General features: G+C 40.6%; 1 protein-coding gene across 1 annotated transcript in view; it reads left to right on the plus strand.

Moving 5' to 3' along the window:
* Positions 1–4,011: 4,011 nt before the first annotated feature.
* Positions 4,012–20,846, plus strand: part of LOC138946586 (uncharacterized) — a 29,921-nt gene continuing 13,086 nt past the window's right edge. Inside the window, exon 1 of the mRNA XM_070318032.1 lies at positions 4,012–4,799. Within this exon, the coding sequence (XP_070174133.1) occupies positions 4,783–4,799 (17 nt within the window). The 5' untranslated portion in view covers positions 4,012–4,782. The remainder of the gene's footprint in view (positions 4,800–20,846) is intronic.

The following is a 20,846-nucleotide window of genomic DNA, read 5'->3' on the forward strand; positions in this document are numbered from 1 at the left end:
TGTTCTCCAATAAAGTATTATCAATTCAATTCAGTGTCATTTATTGGAGAATGCTTCTTTACAAAAGGTAACGTCAGAATAAGGGGAATCGACTTAAAAACAAGTCGCGTAAGGCGAAATAACAACATTTAGTCAAGCTGTCGAACTCACAGAATGAAACTGAACGCACTGCTTTTTTCACCAAGACCACATACTCGTAGTTTCGTCAGTCCACCGCTCGTGGCAAAGGCAGTGAAATCGACAAGCCATGCAGAATAGTGCGGTAGTGGTCGCGCTGAGCAGGATAACACGCTTTTCTGTATATCTATTCTTTTTAGCTTATTGAGTTTGTTTTTAATCCAAACATATTATATTTATATGTTTAGAATACACACACACACACACACACACACACACACACACACACACACACACACACACACACACACACACACACACACACACCACGACCCTCGTCTCGATTCCCCCTCTATGTTAAAACATTTAGTCAAAACTTGACTAAATGTAAAAAGGAATGGCATAATAACAGTCATGTGTAGTCTTGTATTACTGTTTTTAGTTTTCCCTCTGTAGTCTTGTATTACTGTTTTTAGTTTTCCCTCTGTAGTCTTGTATTACTGTTTTCAGTTTTCCCTCTGTAGTCTTGTATTACTGTTTTTAGTTTTCACTCTGTGGTCTTGTATTACTGTTTTTAGTTTTCACTCTGTAGTCTTGTATTACTGTTTTTAGTTTTCCCTCTGTAGTCTTGTATTACTGTTTTCAGTTTTTCCTCTGTAGTCTTGTATTACTGTTTTCAGTTTTCCTTCTGTAGTCTTGTATTACTGTTTTCAGTTTTCCCTCTGTAGTCTTGTATTACTGTTTTCAGTTTTCCCTCTGTAGTCTTGTATTACTGTTTTCAGTTTTCCTTCTGTAGTCTTGTATTACTGTTTTTAGTATTCCCTCTGTAGTCTTGTATTACTGTTTTCAGTTTTCCTTCTGTAGTCTTGTATTACTGTTTTTAGTATTCCCTCTGTAGTCTTGTATTACTGTTTTCAGTTTTCCCTCTGTAGTCTTGTATTACTGTTTTCAGTTTTCCCTCTGTAGTCTTGTATTACTGTTTTCAGTTTTCCCTCTGTAGTCTTGTATTACTGTTTTCAGTTTTCCTTCTGTAGTCTTGTATTACTGTTTTTAGTTTTCCCTCTGTAGTCTTGTATTACTGTTTTTAGTTTTCCCTCTGTAGTCTTGTATTACTGTTTTCAGTTTTCCCTCTGTAGTCTTGTATTACTGTTTTCAGTTTTCCCTCTGTAGTCTTGTATTACTGTTTTTAGTTTTCACTCTGTGGTCTTGTATTACTGTTTTTAGTTTTCACTCTGTAGTCTTGTATTACTGTTTTTAGTTTTCCCTCTGTGGTCTTGTATTACTGTTTTTAGTTTTCCCTCTGTAGTCTTGTATTACTGTTTTTAGTTTTCCCTCTGTAGTCTTGTATTACTGTTTTCAGTTTTTCCTCTGTAGTCTTGTATTACTGTTTTTAGTTTTCCCCCTGTAGTTTTCTTCTTTTCTCTATTCCTTATGGGTTTCTTTCTCACTCTTATTTCTGTGTATAGGATGAGGAAGACCTTGAAGGTGAAAACGTCCCTTAGTGTGAATGTGTATGTCCATATAATCGTCATGGTGATTTCCGGTTTCCTTCATTTCAGTTTTGTCGGGATAATAGTTAGTTAGAGAAAATTCACTAAACAAATAGAAACGTCACAATAATTGTCTATAAGGGGGAATCTTTCTAAACAAACGCAAATAGAAATATAATATTTTATTCGAGGAAATCCACTTTAAAAAAAAACGGACGTCCGAAAATAATGTTTAGGAAAAAAAACCTTAACAAAGAGAAACATCAGAATAACGGCCACTAAAAGGGAATTCAATTTACAAAGGCGAATGACAGAAAGAGAAATGTGAGAGTAAAAGTCTATAGATACAAGAAGGAATCTGCAGGGAGAACTTCCAAATAACAGTACATTAAAGGAACTCCACTGTGAAAAACGGAACATCAGAATAATCCTCGGTTAGGGGAAGTACACTTTGCAACATGTTATGTCTGATGTCAAGAATATTGTTTTATATGTGAAAATCCAGAACGTCAGAATAATCATCTATTAAGAAAATTCACTGAGCAAACAGAGCGTCATAATATTAGTCTTCTACTGGAAATCTGCTAAACGAAACGTCAGAATAACGGTCAATTTTGTAAAATCCCCGTGTCCCCAGAAAAACCGTCACAATACGTCAATGCGTGTGTTGCCTTTACACGTCAAACGCGTCAAGTCCAGTCTCTTTCAGTGAAGGCGAGAATGGGCAATCCCCCGTAGCAATGATCTCAGAGCTATACAGTGCTCAGAAAGCGGAACCGCCAGTAGCTAGAACAGTCTATGACGCGGCTGTTCCACCGATCAATCACACCTTGACGAGGGCGGTAGTTTATTTCGAAATAGTAATATACTCTTATGGGATATCTACTCAACAAAAGGAAACGTCAGAATAACGGTCTATTTTTGGAAATCCCCTGTCCAAAGAAAAACCGTCAGAATACGTCAATGCGTGTGTTCCCTTCACACGTCAAACGCGTCAAGTCAAATCTCTTTCAGAGAAGGCGAGGATGGGAAATCCCCCTTAGCAATGATCTCAGAGCTTATACAGTGCTCAGAAAGCGGAACCACAAGTAACTAGAACTGCCTTTGACGCGAAGGAAATCTACTAAAATAAAAGGAACGTCAGAATATTAGTATATGAGAAGAAAACCACTTTATAAAGAGAAACGTCAGAATTCTTCAAGTGTCTAAGAGAAAATTCAATGGAAAAGGGGAACGTCAGATTAAAAGTCTATTTTAGAATGATTATGATGGAATCTCCCGTCAGGACGACGGACGAGTAGCAAACAGGTCAGCTTTTGGAATGCGTCCGCATGTACGAGTGGAGGCCAATTCTAGAAGCACAGCGTCTCCCGCATATGATTTCATCACTGGACAAAAGACAACTATCAAAACACGTCATTGCCTGTGTCCCATTCAGAAATAAAACACGTCATTGCCTGTGTCCCATTCAGAAATAAAACACGTCAAGTCTCTTCTCAGAGCTATAATGTGCTAAGAAAGCGGAACCACAAATACCTAGAACAGCCTATGACGCGGTTGTTCCGACGATCAATCACACTGTGACGAGGGCGGTAGTTTATTTCGAAATAGTAATATATACTCTTCAGGGAAATCCACCCAACAAAAGCAAACGTCAGAATATTGGTCGTGTTGGTGAATTCTGTGGCACTCCTTGAAGAGTAACGTCAGAATATTAATAAATTGGCGGAAACCCCAGGAACAAAAGGAAATATCAACATAATATTCTATAAAATTCACTCCACAAAGGGTAACGTTAGAATGTTGCTTTATTAGAGGGAGTCCACTTAGCAAAAGGCAACGTCAGAATTATGCTCTATCAGAAAAAAATCCACTATACAAAAGAAAACATAAGGAATTGTTTGTTTGAAGAAATCCACTCTCAATCTACAAAAATACGTCAATATTTGTGTTCCAGAGTCCATTTTGCAGAAGGCAACGTCAGAATAATGGTCTAATAGGGTAAATCCTCTAAACAAAAGGGAACGTTGGAATATGGTCTATTTTTGGAATCCACTTTTAGACAAACGCCAAAATACGGCATTGCCAAGCTTTTGTTCCATTCGCAGATAAAACGCGTCAAGCCAAGTCTCTTCCGTTGAGGGCGAGGATTGGCAAGTCCCCCACAGCAATGATCTGAGCGTTCAGAAAGCGGGACGACGAGTTGCTGGAACAGCCTATGACGCGACTTTTCCACCTATCGACTGTGACGAGGGCGGTAACGTTTCAGCTTTGCTGCTGCGGCGACGGCGACAGACAACTGACGCACACACACACACACACACACACACACACACTCTCCCACCCCCTCCCCCACCACCAGCGACGCTAACAACCACCAACATACCATACCGGCCCAGAAGAATCCCTCCACACCGGCGTGGGTGTGAATTGTGTGTGTGTGTGTCTGTGAGTGCGTGACGAAGACGGTGAATATAACCTGGCTCTGGCGTAGATACTGCCTTTATACTGCGAAACTTTAGGCGGAAAAGTAAGAGGAAAGTGTTGGGTCCACCAGAGTTTGACGGGAAACGGACAGAGGGATGATACTGTGATCACGAACACTATAACCCAACAAGACTGAAAAAGAAGACGAAAAGAAGCAACGCTGAAACTGAACTGAAAACTTTCCCTTCTCCTCTCTCAAAGAACATACAAGAAACAACTTCTGCCGCTACTACCACTACTACTACGCTGCTACGAAACTTTGCATCGTAAAACTATCTGGAACTTGCCTTCCCCACATAAAAACATAAAAGCGCAAAACACAAAGTTGCCTTGCTTTTAAGGATATTTTGAGACAGAAAACTTCATTACACGGACGTAAGGTTCGATCGTAAATTCTGCTGCACATTTTGTATCCGCATTGTGTGTATCGGAGAAGACTTTTTCGAACGGCGCATCAACCCAAAAAGGACAACTTTGTCGCTAGGTCTTCCTTCACGGAAGAATCTTCGACGTTCGATAGTACGAGACAACAGTCACAAAGATCATCGTGAACTTGTTTCGAGATTCTAGGTTAGTGTGTTTTCAAGGTGTTTAAAAAAAGGACTTGTGAACTGTGTGAACTAGAATTTGATCAACGATTTGGGTTTTCTGGAATACGCTGAAAGTGTGCTGTGCAGTTTTCCGGAAAATGGGTTCTCCATCAAGGTTTGTGACATCTTTTTCTTTCTATTTTAATTTTCTGTTTGGCGATGATGATTCTGTCTAGGGTATATTACTGAGAAAATGCATGAACTGATGTTTTATTGCTCCAAAATCCCCACCCCCCCCCCCCCCCCCACCCCCTCCCCTTCCTCGTCGTATCTTTGAAAGAAAAGTTCTTCGTGGCAAGATCTCAGATCTACCAAGACTGTCACGTGGGATCTGACCATTCTCCACTTGTACGCATACCACAATTCAACACCCTGACTGTTCTTTTGTTCAGAGTTTGATTTGTTTTATGAATGAATAAGTTAAAAGTCACCAGTTGCTTTTTAAGAAATTCTATATAAAATACTCCAACTCTGCTGTATTTCGGATTTTGATGTTTGGAATGTGTCTAAGTTGAGGGATAACTTTATCCTATGTAAAATGTGACCCTCCACCACAAAATGAGTCGCATGTCACCTCGCGAGGTTCTGCCCTAGGCTTAATATAAGTCCGGGGAGTGTCTGGTAACAGTGTGAGGGTCACCTTGGTCACAGGCTTATAACTCAAACAGTTTTCGCTCTTTTCTAAAACGGGTTTCACCACTGGATAGAGCATAAAACACTCTTTATGAAAATGTAAAAATATGAAAATCATGCAAAGGTGACATGCGACTCATTCCGTTGTGGAGGGTCACACATGCCTGGGCAGGTCTGAGAAAGTGAGACGAACTGTTTTCACGGGGTCGGAAGAACTGTGCCTTTAATCTGTTCTGCTTTCTGGGTTGTTTTGCCTGGTCTCTTTTGTCGTGTTTGCTTTCACTTTCTCTTTCGCCTTTCTCAAATTTCTTCTAGTTTGTTGCTTTTGTCTACTGTTCAATTTCTTTTCTCCCACAAATCTTAAACAGTTTTGCTATCTCGGTGTTTGTTTCTTAATTCGTGGTGTCGTCTGGCTTACAAACTGAAAATCTGCGTCTTTTTGTTTCTCTTCATTTTCTTTTCTCTCTTTCATTCTGTCTCCGTTTTCTGTTTTCCTTTTCCTTCCCATTTTTGTTATTAACTTTTTTGTAGAGGGGAGAAAGGTAGCTTGTAAAAGCTGTTTTGAATTCACGCTATGTTCTTTTGCCAAACTTCTTCCACTTTAGGACAGTATGACACACGTACGACACGTATATGTATTTGTAATATTGTCAGGGATACAAAGACTGTAAAAACTATCTCTTCTAAATTAAAACCGTTCGCACAGCTTTACGTTCTACTTCTAGAAAAAAAAAACTACACCTATCCATCAATAAGTTACCTATTCTACATTTTATTCAAGTTTAAATTATTGCAAATAAGCCTACGTTACTTTTGACCTGAATTCGAGCAAAAAGAACTAAAAACTTCGTCTCTCTGTAAATCGACACTTATTAGTCAGCTCAATCCCTTTTTGTTCTGAACGACATGTCATTAACACATCTCTAAGGAGAACATCTAATCTTAAAATCAAATGGGCGAGGTGGTCACACAATTGGAGAGTTGGGGTCGGGATGGGAGGGTGGATGGAGGAGGGGAGATAGAGGGAGGGGGAAAAAGTGGAAGAAAAGATCAACCAGCAAAAATGAATATACCAAAGATGTGTCTGGTGGCGTTGCCAAAGACACAATCCGTCGATTGAAAACAGTTCTGCTCCTTATCTCAAGTCTACCCAGGACTTGACGTGGGATAGGACCATCCCCTCCACAGTGACACATGCCAAACATTAACACACGCACTGCTACATGTGCAGATTATTGTTGATGAATTAACTTCTTAAAAGCAATTAGTGACCCGAATCGTTTACAAGGACTGTGCCATTAACACTGTTTTAATAGGTAGGTGATTGAGCGTAACTAAATTCCCTTCGTAACACGTATTTCACATCATCTTCCTCTCACCGCCTCGTCAGTCAGATGAATCATATATGGATGAACGAATCAACAAGCTAATTGATTTAATAGCGCCAAAGTGATTGATATAATTGATTTGTAATACCCTAAACCGTATGAAGTATTATATCTTAATTGCTCCGTGTCAAAAGGAAGAGAACATAAAAAATCTATTGATCAAAACTTTATAATAAAATCAAGGCATGATTGAAACAAATTAAGTTGAAATGCAATTCTATGAAAACAATTAATTGAAGTCTACCGGTGGTTTGCTTGACATTCTAAGAAGAAAACCTTGATCTTATCTTATGAAATCAAGTGATCGAACTATGTCCAGTAGAATCCACGATTCAAAAAGACAATGTCCAGAAAACGTCTAATTTGAGGGCCCAGTTGTTTCAATGGCAAACGATTTTTTAAGCGTAAAACGACACCTTTGTCTGTGGCAAGAAACGTTCACATATTTTTTCTTTCCCTTTTTTAAAATCTGATACAAAAAAGTAATGATAATCATTACAATTGAATCATTATATTAATTGGCGTAATTGCCACTGAAATTCAAAAGATGGATGAGGTCTTAAGCCGTGTTTTTTATTTAGTCAAGTTTTGACTAAATATTTTAACATCGAGGGGGAATCGAAACGAGGGTCGTGGTGTATGTGCGTGCGTGTGTGTGTGTGTGCGTGTGTGTGTGTGTGTGCGTGTGTGTGTGTGTGTGTAAAGCGATTCAGACTAAACTACTGGACTGATCTTTATGAAATTTGACATGAGAGTTCCTGGGTATGAAATCCCCGAAAGTTTTTTTTCATTTTTTTGATAAATATCTTTGATGACGTCATATCCGGCTTTTCGTGAAAGTTGAGGCGGCACTGTCACGCCCTCATTTTTCAACCAAATTGGTTGAAATTTTGGTCAAGTAATTTTCGACAAAGCCCGGGGTTCGGTATTGCATTTCAGCTTGGTGGCTTAAAAATTAATTAATGACTTTGGTCATTAAAAATCTGAAAATTGTAAAAAAAAATAAAAATTTATAAAACGATCCAAATTTACGTTTATCTTATTTTCCATCATTTGCTGATTCCAAAAACATATAAATATGTTATATTCGGATTAAAAACAAGCTCTGAAAATTAAATATATAAAAATTATTATCAAAATTTATTTTTCAAAATCAATTTATAAACACTTTCATCTTATTCCTTGTCGGTTCCTGATTCCAAAAATATATAGATATGATATGTTTGGATTAAAAACACGCTCAGAAAGTTAAAACGAAGAGAGGTAAAGAAAAGCGTGCTATCCTTCTCAGCGCAACGAATACCCCGCTCTTCTGGTCAATTCCACGGGCACTGCCTTTGCCACGGGCGGTGGAGTGACGATGCTACGAGTATACGCTCTTGCTGCGTTGCGTTGCGTTCAGTTTCATTCTGTGAGTTCGACAGCTACTTGACTAAATATTGTATTTTCGCCTTACGCGACTTGTTTATTCTTTGTTAGTCTAGTATCAGAAAAAGATAGTATAGTCACGAGTCCGGCTGGACTAATTGCCACTGTATTTCAAATGATGGATGTCTATGTAAATCGCTTCCATTCTTCTCTTGAAACAAATTTGGTGTCAGAAAAAGAAAGAGTAGTCACTACTATTGAATTGTTATGCTAATCTGTGTAATTGCGATTGTTACTCCAATGATTGATGTGTTTGTAAACCGTCCTCACGCTTGTTTAGTCCAGTATCAGAAAAGAGCATGGTCATTGCTGTTCAATTGTTATGCTAATTGGAGTAATTGGATGATTGATGCGTTTTTACACCTCTAAATCATATCTGTCTTTTGTCTGAACGACAACTGATGCTCGTATCGATGGATGAGAAACGCAATAAATCTTCATTTAAATGAACTGAAACCACACCTTTCCTTGAAAGCGCTTCAGTATTGGTATGCATACACCGTTTCTAGCTCGAAGAAGGATACGATTTCATTTCATTCCGAACATCGTATGTTTGATTTGTTTGCTTGTATATTGTTGTTTTGTGGGGTTTTTTTTGTGTGGGGTGGTGGGGGTTAGGGGTTTACCCATTAGAATCAATAATCTAAATGACGTGATGAGCCTGAGAATGATTAATAGGCATAGTAATTCGATGATTCATATTACACCTCTCTCTCTCTCTCTCTCTCTCTCTCTCTCTCTCTCTCTCTCTCTCTCTCTCTCTCTCTCTCTCTCTCTTTCTCTCTCTCTCTCTCTCTCTCTCTCTCTATCTCTCTCTCTCTCTCTCTCTCTCTCTTTCTATCTCTCTCCTCTCTCTCTCTCTCTCTCTCTCTCTCTCTCTCTCCCTCTCTCTCTCTCTCTCTCTCTCTCAAAACTTTTCAATAACAGTGCAAATGACAACCAGACCTTGGACTTTAACATACCCCATACACAAGAAGATTATGAACCATATGATGATTTACTTGATGGCGTTATTAGCGAAGCAGAAGTAAAAAAACGCGATAAGGAAACTTAAGAGTGGAAAAGCTGCAGGCACTGACAAAATTATAAGCGACTTTTTAAAGGCAGGAGAACATAAACTACTACCATTCTTGGTAAAATTAACTAACAGTATTTTCAATAAGGGTGTCTTTCCAAAGGAGTGGACAAAAGCAGTCATAGTTCCATTATATAGAAAAGGAGACCCTGACATGCCAGATAACTATAGAGGCATCTCATTATTGAGTTGCGTTAGCAAAGTGTTTCTTTCCATTCTAAACACAAGACTGACAAAGTGGGCTGAAGAACATGGCGTCATTTCTGACGCACAGGCAGGTTTCCGTAAGTCCTACTCTACGGTAGACCATATTTTTACATTGTACGCGATGATCGAGAAACAGTTTTCCCGCTACTCAAAGCTTTATGTGGCCTTCGTGGACTTTTATAAGTGTTTTGACATGATTAACCATGCTGCGCTGTGGTTTGTCCTTGCAAAAACTGGTGTGAGAGGGAAAATGCTGACTATGCTCCAGGCGATGTATGCCAATATCAGAGCATGCGTTCGTTCAACTAGCAGCGGCGGGCTCACGGACTTTTTCCAGTGCCTTCATGGCCTGAAACAGGGATGTATGTGTAGTCCGATTCTGTTCACCTTCTTTATCAATGAACTCGCAAATGACATAATCGGGAAAGGGAGACAGGGCATTCAGTTACTACCTAACCAGGTAGAAATATTTCTCATGTTGTTTGCGGATGACCTCGCCCTCATATCATCTACTGTAGTAGGACTGCAAACACAGCTAACCACACTATACGAATCATCAAACAGACTCGGACTGAAAGTTAATGCGGAAAAAACAAAAGTTGTGGTATTCCGTAAAGGTGGTTATCTATCCGAGAAAGAAAAGTGGTACTTAGGCACTGAGATACTCGAAGTTGTTGGTAGGTATAAATACCTTGGCTTCACCTTTTCTACAATGATGAGTTTAAACATAGGCACGGAGGAATTTGTGTCGAGAGGCAAAAAGGGAACAATGGAAATCCTTAGAACGCTGAAAAAGTGTGGTATTTCCTCATGCGAAGTGTTTTTCAAACTGTTTGATGCTCAAATTGTTCCTTCACTGCTCTATGCTTCTGAACTTTGGGGTCACAGCGAAAATAAACAGATCGAAAGGGTGCACCTTTACGCGTGCAAGCTTTTTATGAATGTACCAACCATGACACCTAACGACATGATTTACAGTGAACTTGGCCGTTATCCACTTCACATTGAGTCCGCTGCAAAGTGCATTCAATATTGGTTCCGCTTACTTAAGCAGCCGGACGTTAGATTTTCTAAGATGGCATACTTGTCCCTATTGAATATGCATGAAAGGGGCCATGACAACTGGGTCACACGTGTTAAGTCTTTGTTGTGTGAGCTTGGTTTTGGCCTTGTGTGGCAATTTGGAAGCGTGGCAGATGAGAGACTATTCCTGCGCACCTTCAAAGAACGATTAAGTGAAAACTTTTGTCTGAAATGGCTCAATCATACGTCACAAAGTCCTCGCTTTGAACTTTACCACAGTCACAAAAGTCTGATCGGACGAGAACATTATTTAGACTTTATAAAAGTGAATATCTACAGGACAGCTCTCAGCAGGTTCAGACTTGGCGTCTCTCCATTCAGTGCACACAGGCAACGTTTTTCGCATTCGGAAGCAAGCCGGCTATGCCCTTTTTGTACAAATAAAACTGAGGATGAAATACATGTTGTCTTTGTGTGCCCAGTGTATCAGGCTATTAGAACCAGATATATTGGCATACCGGTTGACTCTCCATGCGAACTCCAACTGTGTGAACTGTTGAAAGGTAGCGACGAAACAAAAGCCGTAAGTTTTGCTAAATATCTATTCCTGGCTTGGAAAGCGAGGCAGAAGAGACTTGATGTTTTATTCGTGACGTGAAAAATGTACCCCTCGGTATTACCGTTACCAGAAAGTTTTCATGGTTGATACACTGTTTGCTACGATGTATATATCTATATTGTGAGGTGACTATATTAGCAAGCAACTGCCAAAAATATTTAACACCATGTATATACATTTGATTCGATTACGTGAAATGCTGATTTTGTACATTTTCTCTTTTTTTTACCATTGTAAAAACCAAATCACTGGTTACACAATTAAACAATCCAATCCAATCCAATCTCTCTCTCTCTCTCTCTCTCTCTCTCTCTCTCTCTCTCTCTCTCTCTCACTCTCTCTCTCACTCTCTCTCTATCTATCTCTCTATTATCTATCTCTCTATTATCTATCTCTCTATCTATCTCTCTGTCAGTTCGACTACCGCCAGCAAATGTGTTGCCAGACAAAAAAACCTGGAACACAAAATGTATAATAATCTCTTTAGTAAGAATCCGTATCCCACCAGGGCCAGTTCTTCTAGTCAAGCAGCTAATGTGTATTGCAGAATCGGCTGAAATTCGTCATGCGTGTCAAATGTACCGAAAACAAGAATCCACCGAGAATATTGGGCGCAGTCCCTGAAGACGATTATCCCTGACTCATCAGTTAATTGTTGTATCTTGGGCATTGTCCCGAAGAAATCCGTAGAAGAGACGTCACATAGGCCCTACTGGAAAAAGAGCGACAATTTGAGACTCACTCAGTGGGACCGGGAACGTACCTTGTAATCATTGCTTTTTGCTTGCTCGTTGTATTAACGGCTACACATTGCAACACGTATATCCCACAACAACTGCACAATGCGGACAGTAATTATATATACAACCTTCCCCAGTGTAATAGGTTTGTCTGATCAGAGCTTACACACACACACACACACACACACACGCGCGCGCGCGCGCATACACACACACACACACACATAAACACACACACACACGCACGCACATACACACACACACACACATACACACACACACACACACACACACACACACACACGCATACACACACACACACACACATAAACACACACACATAAACACACACACACGCACGCACATACACACACATACACACACACACACACACACACACACACACACACACGCGCATACACACACACACACACACACACACAAACACATTCGCACGCAAGCACACACACACACACACACACACACGCGCGCGCGCGCACACACACGCGCGCACACACACACACACACATGTGCACGCACGTACGAAAGCAAGCTCACATACACACGTACCCATGCGCGCACACGCAGACAGAGAGGGTATGGGGTAAAGCTTGATTTTGAACGAGAACGAAGACCAGCGCAGGCAGAATAAAAGGCTGATTTTCTTTTTGTGCACTTTTGCATGCAGTGTCTCTATGGAATGTAAAGTACTCCATTTACTGATTAGGCTTTTACTACAACTGTCAGAGTGAATTTTGTGTGGCTTATTTTTCTTTCTTATTTGGTACAGCCATGCGTTAGGTTAATTGGATATATGTTGTTTTCTTTCATTTGAGTAACACGTTTCGAGGTACTTGTCATAGATCATTGTAGGAAGGTAATGGATTAACTTCATTAAAAAAAAACACCACTAGTGGCTGTTAAAAAAGTAATTAACAAACAAATCTCGCTTTGCGAAGGAATCATCAAGGCTGTCGATATTTGGTATGTGACCAAGTGAAGGAAAAAGCGAATTCCATGTATCAGCCTGGCCTGATCTGAGATGGTGGGCCGAACCTTTTGCATGGGAAGGGGACGGTGCCTTAAAGTCTAATGAGCGTTTTTGTGACTTTTGAATTTATCACAAAGCTAATGTCAATTTGACACAAAATGCAAAACATTCCAGCGAGCCTGCGGCCAATGCGCGATCTGAAAAAAGACCGACCTTGAGCGTGAATTGGATGAAACCTTGTTATCCAGTTACGTAACGAGCAATGACATTTCCGGCGGGCAGCCAATTAATTTGATTGACCCAGAATGATTTCACGATCTTTTTTGATCTTCAATGTAACGGGAGTCGGTGACCATTTAGTAAGATTCCTGTCGACTCTCGCCATCTTCAGGTCAAATTTAACGACTACTCGTATACGTTTTGTCATTTATTTCATGATTAAATGTTTTTCCACTACAAAAACCATTAGGTCGATGTACTTGTGAATGATCTGTTTTGTCTAAATTATTTAAAGGCACAGTAAGCCTCCCGTAAACCATCACAGATACTGTCAGGCTTTTACACACAGTACAAACACCATTTCATTTAAACACTCACCGCTTGAGAACATCCTAGGTGCCCTCCGTAAAGAGCAAGCAATTTTCAAAGAATTTCTTTTTGCGTGGTTTAATTTACCTCTGAGCCATCGTGAACCCGTGTAATCCAGTTTCCCTTTTTTCACAATTTAGTCGCCAGTTTGTCATTTCAATGCAAATCTCTGTAAGCTTATCTGCAATAGCACGTTATTGTGTACCTTTGAATCTGAAATGCAACATTGAAACGGCTGCGAACTAGAGCAGTGGCGGTTAACGGTTCAGAGGAACTGGCACCAGGCAGCGTCGTCTGCTACGAGAACCACGACCTTGCGTGACCCTGCTTCCGGGCTATCTTTTTTTAAACGTTCAAAACTTCGTATTGTTCTGATCTTGTCTTGATGAAAAAAAGATTTCTTTTATGATTTAAGAATGTTTCTGTAACAAGCTGTCAATTTATTATTTAGATTTCAAAAGTTATGTCAGAAGCGCAAAAAAGCACTGACAGACAATCCGCAAAATTAATTCTTTGAAAATTGCTTGCTCTTTACGTAAGGCACCTAGGATGTTCCCGTTCGGTGAGCTTTCAATTGAAGGGTGTTTGTACTGTGTGTAAAAGCCTGACAGTACCTGGTTTACGGGAGGCTTACTGTGCCTTTAAATTTAATGTTTTATTTATTATTTATTGTCTATATTTTTAATTCTGAATTTAGGAAAGTTGGCAGTCTATCTGTTTTTGGGATTTTTTTTCTAAATTAAATGTTCCATATACACTAACCTTTCTTCATTTTGGTTTTAGATTTTGAAACGTCAGCAATCCATCAATTTTCATATTTGTTTCATGTTGTAAGAGCATATTCTACGTGTGTGGCGCCTTCCCTTGTCGCGTGTTGACCCTCGGTCTTGGTCGGAAAGAGAAAGCAACAATGTTTCTCTGAGCGGTGTTCAAATACATTGTTCTCGCTCATTGTATTAACAACAGTACCGTTGTTAACAGTAGCCCCCAGTCGACTCCATACGTGAAGAATTGGTAGTACCTGTCCTGCCGTCACAGGGTACTGCACCAATGCACCAGCATAGTGCTATGTCGTACAAGTGCTGGACTGTGCATTGTATGAAAAGGAAAAACAATTGAAAAGGGAATTTTTGGATATTCTTCGACAAAAATGGTACACTAAGGCTTCCGGAACTCGGAACCCCCAACCCGCACCCATCATATCCCCAAAATCCAGACCTGAAGATGCAACAGCAGTTTTAGAACGTGTCCATAAGCAGTCTGCTTGTTAACGTTCTTAATGTTGTTACTGTATATAACATGTATACAAGAAATTAATAAAAGCACGCTTAAGCAACAGCAGAACAAGCGGCCCGTGTTTAGATTTTACAAGTGTTACTTGAAACCATATGGGTCCGTATAGGTAGAATCCCTGTTGATGTCCTGTATGCACGTGATACACGTCGAGACAGTGTACTACAATATCAAAAGTCGTCATTCGAGCCTGTGCCGATCGCGAGAAAAGTCATTCATATTCTACAAGCCTGTGCCGATCGCGAGAAAGGTCATTCATATTCTACAACATGAACATTCGTCATTTGAGCCTGTGCCGAGAGAAAGGTCATTCATATTCTACAACATGAAAAGTCGGCATTCGAGCCTGTGCCGATCGCGAGAAAGGTCATTCATATTCTACAACATGAAAATTCGTCATTCGAGCCTGTGCCGAGAGAAAGGTCATTCATATTCTACAACATGAAAAGTCGTCATTCGAGCCTGTGCCGAGAGAAAGGTCATTCATATTCTTACGAACTCGTCCATATTTAGATGTAATACCACACGAATCATGCGCGCTTTGTAAGCAATGAACGAATCTCGGGGTTTTGTGTTGAACTGAATTTAGTACAGAAATGAATATCGGGTAACAGACTTTTTTTTCCTAAGAATATGGATAGAAGTATTCCATTAACAAAGTTACAAATCTAGCTGCGCGATCTCCAAAAATGATGTGTACCCTTGTTTTTCCCGATCTTGCAGTTTTTGCGAAGTCAGTCTCCGATAATTACAGGCTTGTGGTCTAATAGTCTCCTGTCCGCCCAGCGACCTTCCCCTTGACCCTGCTTGTGACCTCGATGTTTTATGCCCCCGCAAGGGGCACGGTACTCTCTAAGCACCCAAAACCTCGAAGAGAGATAACTGGCGGAAACCTTCCTATTGTAGTCTCCTGTATGACGGCTTACTAGTGCCAAAACCTCATAATTGTAATTATCAAGGGAATTACCATTTTAACGTGTTAATTACTATTTTTCCCGGGAAAATTACTAATTTTTCCGGAAAAATTACTAACTTTCACCTGTTAATTACTAATCTTTAGTTTTGGCTCACTTCCTGACGGATTGCTAGTGCCAACACTAAAAATTAGTAATTTTCCCCTTGGAAATTAGTAACTAACAGATGAAAACAGTAACTGACAGCGTTAATTAGTAATTATCACGTGATAATCGGTAAAACCAGGTTTTGGCACTAGTAAGCCGTCATACTCCTGTCCGCCCAGCCGACCTTCCCCTTGACCCTGCTTGTGACCTCGATGTTTTATGCCCCCGCAAGGGGCACGGTACTCTCTAAGCACCCAAAACCTCACAGAGATAACTGGCGGAAACCTTCCTATTGTATAGCTATAAGTCGCACATAAGTTGTATAGCTATAAGTCGCACAATACTTATTTCTCTTCCTGAACTCTTTGACATCCTTCTCTCTGACCTTGAATATACAGTAGATGTGTCACCCAAATCGAAACTAGGTTACAAGAAGACCCACTAACGTTGACGCTTTACGAGCCTGGAATATTGGTTATCAATGTCCTCTGACATTTTCATGGGATATGCTTCCGGTGTATTTCCGTTTGTATTTTTCTGATGATCTGCAGCTCTAAAACGGTCTGTTGTAGTAAGAATTGCATGCCTGGGTACATGATTATACAGAGTTCAGAAACAAGAATGCTTATTCTATGGATTGTCAAATAATTGACAAAAAGAAACATCTTTCTAAAACTAATCATTCTTGGGTTGTTTGTGTTTCTTTGAGTCTTGGTTTGGGAACGTGATTTGTCTATCCGTTGTGTGTGTGTTCGTGTGTGTGTGTGTGTGTGTGTGTGTGTGTGTGTGTGTGTGTGAATGTGTGTGTGTGTGTGTGTGTGTATGTGCGTGTGTGTGTGTGTGTGTTCGTGTGTGAGTGTGTATGTGTGTGTGTGTGTTCGTGTGTGTGTGTTCGTGTGTGATAATGTGATGGTGTGATAGTGTGTGTGTGTGTGTGTGTGTGTGTGTGTTCGTGTGTGTGTGTGTGTGTGTTCGTGTGTGTGTGTTCGTGTGTGTGTGTGTGTGTGTGTGTGTTCGTGTGTGTGTGTGTGTGTGTGTGTTCGTGTGTGTGTGTGTGTGTGTGTGTGTTCGTGTGTGTGTGTGTGTGTGTGCGTGTGTGTGTGTGTGTATGTGTGTGTGTGTGTGTGTGTGTGTGTGTGTGTGTGTGTGTGTGTGTGTGTGTGTGTACGTAGGTGCATATTATGTCTATGCTCGTACGCGTGACTGCAACATGGACTACCGTGGCTTTTCAGTCGCGGACACAGCCATTCTAACACATCTTCAACAAGAGTAACTAACGTTTCATTAATTAAATTATTATTTATTTATTTAATTAACGTAATTAACGTTGTGAAGAAATCCGAAAATAAACCCAACTCCTAAAATCAAGAATAGGTAACTCATCGAACGGTTGATTATTGCCAACACGAATCATGGACAAACTGGGCGTTCGTCATTAAAATTGCACGGTGCTCGTGAAAGTCGTCTGTTCACTCAGTGCGTTCTGTTATCTTTCACCAGAATCGCTCTCACTTGCTGTTATCTCTTTTGAGAGCGCTTTAATTATTGAATCATGTTGCTGATTGATCCCAGTATGTTTGTACGTTTGCCGTCATTGTATTAGTGGCTTCTTGCTACCGTTCCAGTCTATTGAAATTGCACTGCGGGAACTTGCGCTGCATCCGGATTTGTTTTAAAGATAGCCTACCTTTCGTGTTGCCCATTTTGTAAATCATGACACTACTGTTCACTTATTAATTGCTTCTTTCACACCAGTAGATACGCGTAGGCAATTGTTTTTTGTGTTTTGTGTGTGTGTGTGGTTTTTTTTTTTTTTTTTTTTGGGGGGGGGGGGGGATTTGGGGAGGGGGGCATTAAAACATCCTTGCACTTTAATACATTCGACAGTCAAGAGCTTGACTGCTTTTTGTGCAGATTTGAAAGGTTTTACTGTAGTGAATTCATAACTGACGCCTGTTTGGATCTGCGACGTAAGGCGTAAGGTCACCCCAGAAAATCTTATTCAGCACAGGCAGCATCCGGGCTGTTAAATACACTTTTATATTTAACATACTACTGTTTGAAATACTAAAACTACTGCACAATACAATGCAACTCACAATACAATACAATACAATACAATACAATACAATACAATACAATACAATACAATACAATCCTCCCTCCCCCCGAAAAAACTTTTCTCGATACAGAAGCATTCAGAAGGTGATTGATAACAAGAGAACTTAACACATTTAACCCATAATATATAGGGCCTGCATTCTTTCGTTTCGCGGACAAACGTAGGGACGTCATATTCAGACCAACTCTTTTATAAGAAAACTAAGCTCTGTAAAAGCTGTACGAAGAGAACAATTTGGAGCGGTGAATCTTCTTCTTCTTCTGCGTTCGTGGGCTGAAACTCCCACGTACACTCGTGGTTTTTTTTTTTTGCACGATTGGAATTTTACGTGTATGGCCGCTTTTTACCCCGCCATTTAGGCAGCCATACGCCGTTTTCGGAGGAAGCATGCTGGGTATTTTCGTGTTTCTATAACCCACCGAACTCTGACAGGATCTTTTTCGTGCGCACTTGGTCTTGTGCTTGCGTGTACACACGGGGGTGTTCGGACACCGAGGAGAGTCTGCACACAAAGTTGACTCTGAGAAATAAATCTCTCGCCGAACGTGGGGACGGACTCACGCTGACAGCGGCCAACTGGATACAAATCCAGCGCGCTACCGACTGAGCTACATCCCCGCCCTGAGCGGTGAATCAAACTCGTAAAGGGAAAAGTCTTGTTGACAATCACTTTTGAAGAGTTTCAAGAATATTCAGCGTAATTTGTAGCTTTGGAAAAAAAATGTTTGGAATGAATATGGGATTTGAGTTGGGATTGTAATATGGTAATTGTATCTTTGGGTTATCTTTCAGCTCAAAACCATCGATCATGTGTTTTACCTTGACAACAGCTGTACAGTTGGGAGAGAGTTCATTAGTTTATAATTTTTAAAAAGCTGAAGGAACGCCTTTGTTTTAATTCTAGATTACTTCCTAGATGCAGCAAAGTTTTGTTATATAATTTGTTTGGATTTCCGAAATATGACGTCGTTTTGCAATTGTAATCATCTCGTCAGAACGTTTAGCTTTTTATGTAACGATCGCCGGAGGCGCTTTCAAGAGAACAATAATTTTTCAAATTGTGACCGATTTTTGATCACGCTTTGACCTTGACATTGGATGAGAGTGAACAAACGGGGCTCCTCAGAAACGCTTGACCAAGAGGGTCCGGAACTCCCAGCTTTAATGCTTCAAGCACCATTCATAAATGTTTTGTTAAGCCCAAACGGTGCATGTTCTCGGTTGTTACTCGACTTTAGATAAGATACCCAGTCGCATGCGTATTTAGATTGTACCAGCCACCTGCACTTATGGCAAAATGACCGAGGTCTTTTACGTGTCACTGTGGTGACACGGGGATGGGACATGGATACCGTCTCTGAGTCTGCCCATAAAGTTGACCCGTGTCCGGCCCGGCCTGGATTCGAACCCGTCACCCTAGGATCACAAGTCCAGGACAGTGCTCTACGACCTGAGCTGGCCAACGCCAGGAGCCCCCTCAGTTAAACTTTAGAGGGTCCGAAAACCAGGAGGCTCATACTCTTACATCTGGAAGGCATATTTCCTACCGACCGATGATCCATAGAACACTCATGTCTGTGTGCTGCTGACTTTTGGAAGTTCTCTGAGCCACTTAAATAACAGGATGGTTACATCGGTTAGATTAACTCCATGAGTTTTTTGTACGTTTTGTCCGGCTTCTAGTGCAGGGACGCACATTTTGGGGATCCTTGACAAGATTCGTATCAATCAATCAATATGAGGCTTATATCGCGCGTATTCCGTGGGTACAGTTCTAAGCGCAGGGATTTATTTTTGTTTTTTTAAATTTTTATTTTATGCAATTTATATCGCGCACATATTCAAGGCGCAGGGATTTATTTATGCCGTGTGAGATGGAATTTTTTTACACAATACATCACGCATTCACATCGACCAGCAGATCGCAGCCATTTCGGCGCATATCCTACTTTTCACGGCCTATTATTCCAAGTCACACGGGTATTTTGGTGGACATTTTTATCTATGCCTATACACTTTTGCCAGGAAAGACCCTTTTGTCAATCGTGGGATCTTTAACGTGCACACCCCAATGTAGTGTACACGAAGGGACCTCGGTTTTTCGTCTCATCCGAAAGACTAGCACTTGAACCCACCACCTAGGTTAGGAAAGGGGGGAGAAAATTGCTAACGCCCTGACCCAGGGTCGAACTCGCAACCTCTCGCTTCCGAGCGCAAGTGCGTTTCCACTCGGCCACCCAGTCCAGTATCGTGCTTGGTGCTCACCGAACCCTACAAGTGTGTGAAATTTGAAAGCTTTAGCTTCATTAAAAGAACATCTCAATGTCCAATTTTTCGAGATGGCCTGAGGATGCTCATTACTTTGACTCTCTTGATCGCTCAGGTGAGTCAATAAAAACCGGTAAAATGCCGACAATTTCAGGTTAACGCGAACATTAGTTTTATGAGTCACAAAATGTGTCCATTTATAGCTATTATGAAGAACTTTTTACGTCCAGAGAATGTGTTCGCTTTTGCATTGCTGTGATCGAATAGCGGATGTAACCCTTTTGCTCTTGAATTGTTTATGTTCTTTACAAAGACGCTCATGTGTTTCCGCATTGTTGAAATGACAATTTCTTTCTTTATTTTAACACCAGCTCGTTTATTCTGGACTCGCCAAGGGCCCCATTTGTTTGCAAGCAGCCAACAGGTTATTTAGGTGAGCGGAATACTTCACAAAAAGCTGAAAAGCCTTTTATTTCCAAGGTGTGTCAGAGATTTGTTTTAATTGTTTATCAAATCGAGTGCTTGCATTGTTGTGTTCTTGAAAATGCGTCTCAGACTTCCGATCGCCGCCATTGTGTAGCAACTTTACTGCGTACAGAATGCTGCTTTTAATTCAAGAAGTTGATACGTACACACGTTCATGAACTCATAGCACTCCCAGACACTTCCAAACACATACACATACTTGCGCACGCACGCACGCACGAACACACACGCACGCATGCA

This window comes from Littorina saxatilis, linkage group LG14, assembly GCF_037325665.1.
Source record: "Littorina saxatilis isolate snail1 linkage group LG14, US_GU_Lsax_2.0, whole genome shotgun sequence".
Taxonomy (NCBI): Eukaryota; Metazoa; Mollusca; class Gastropoda; order Littorinimorpha; family Littorinidae; genus Littorina; species Littorina saxatilis.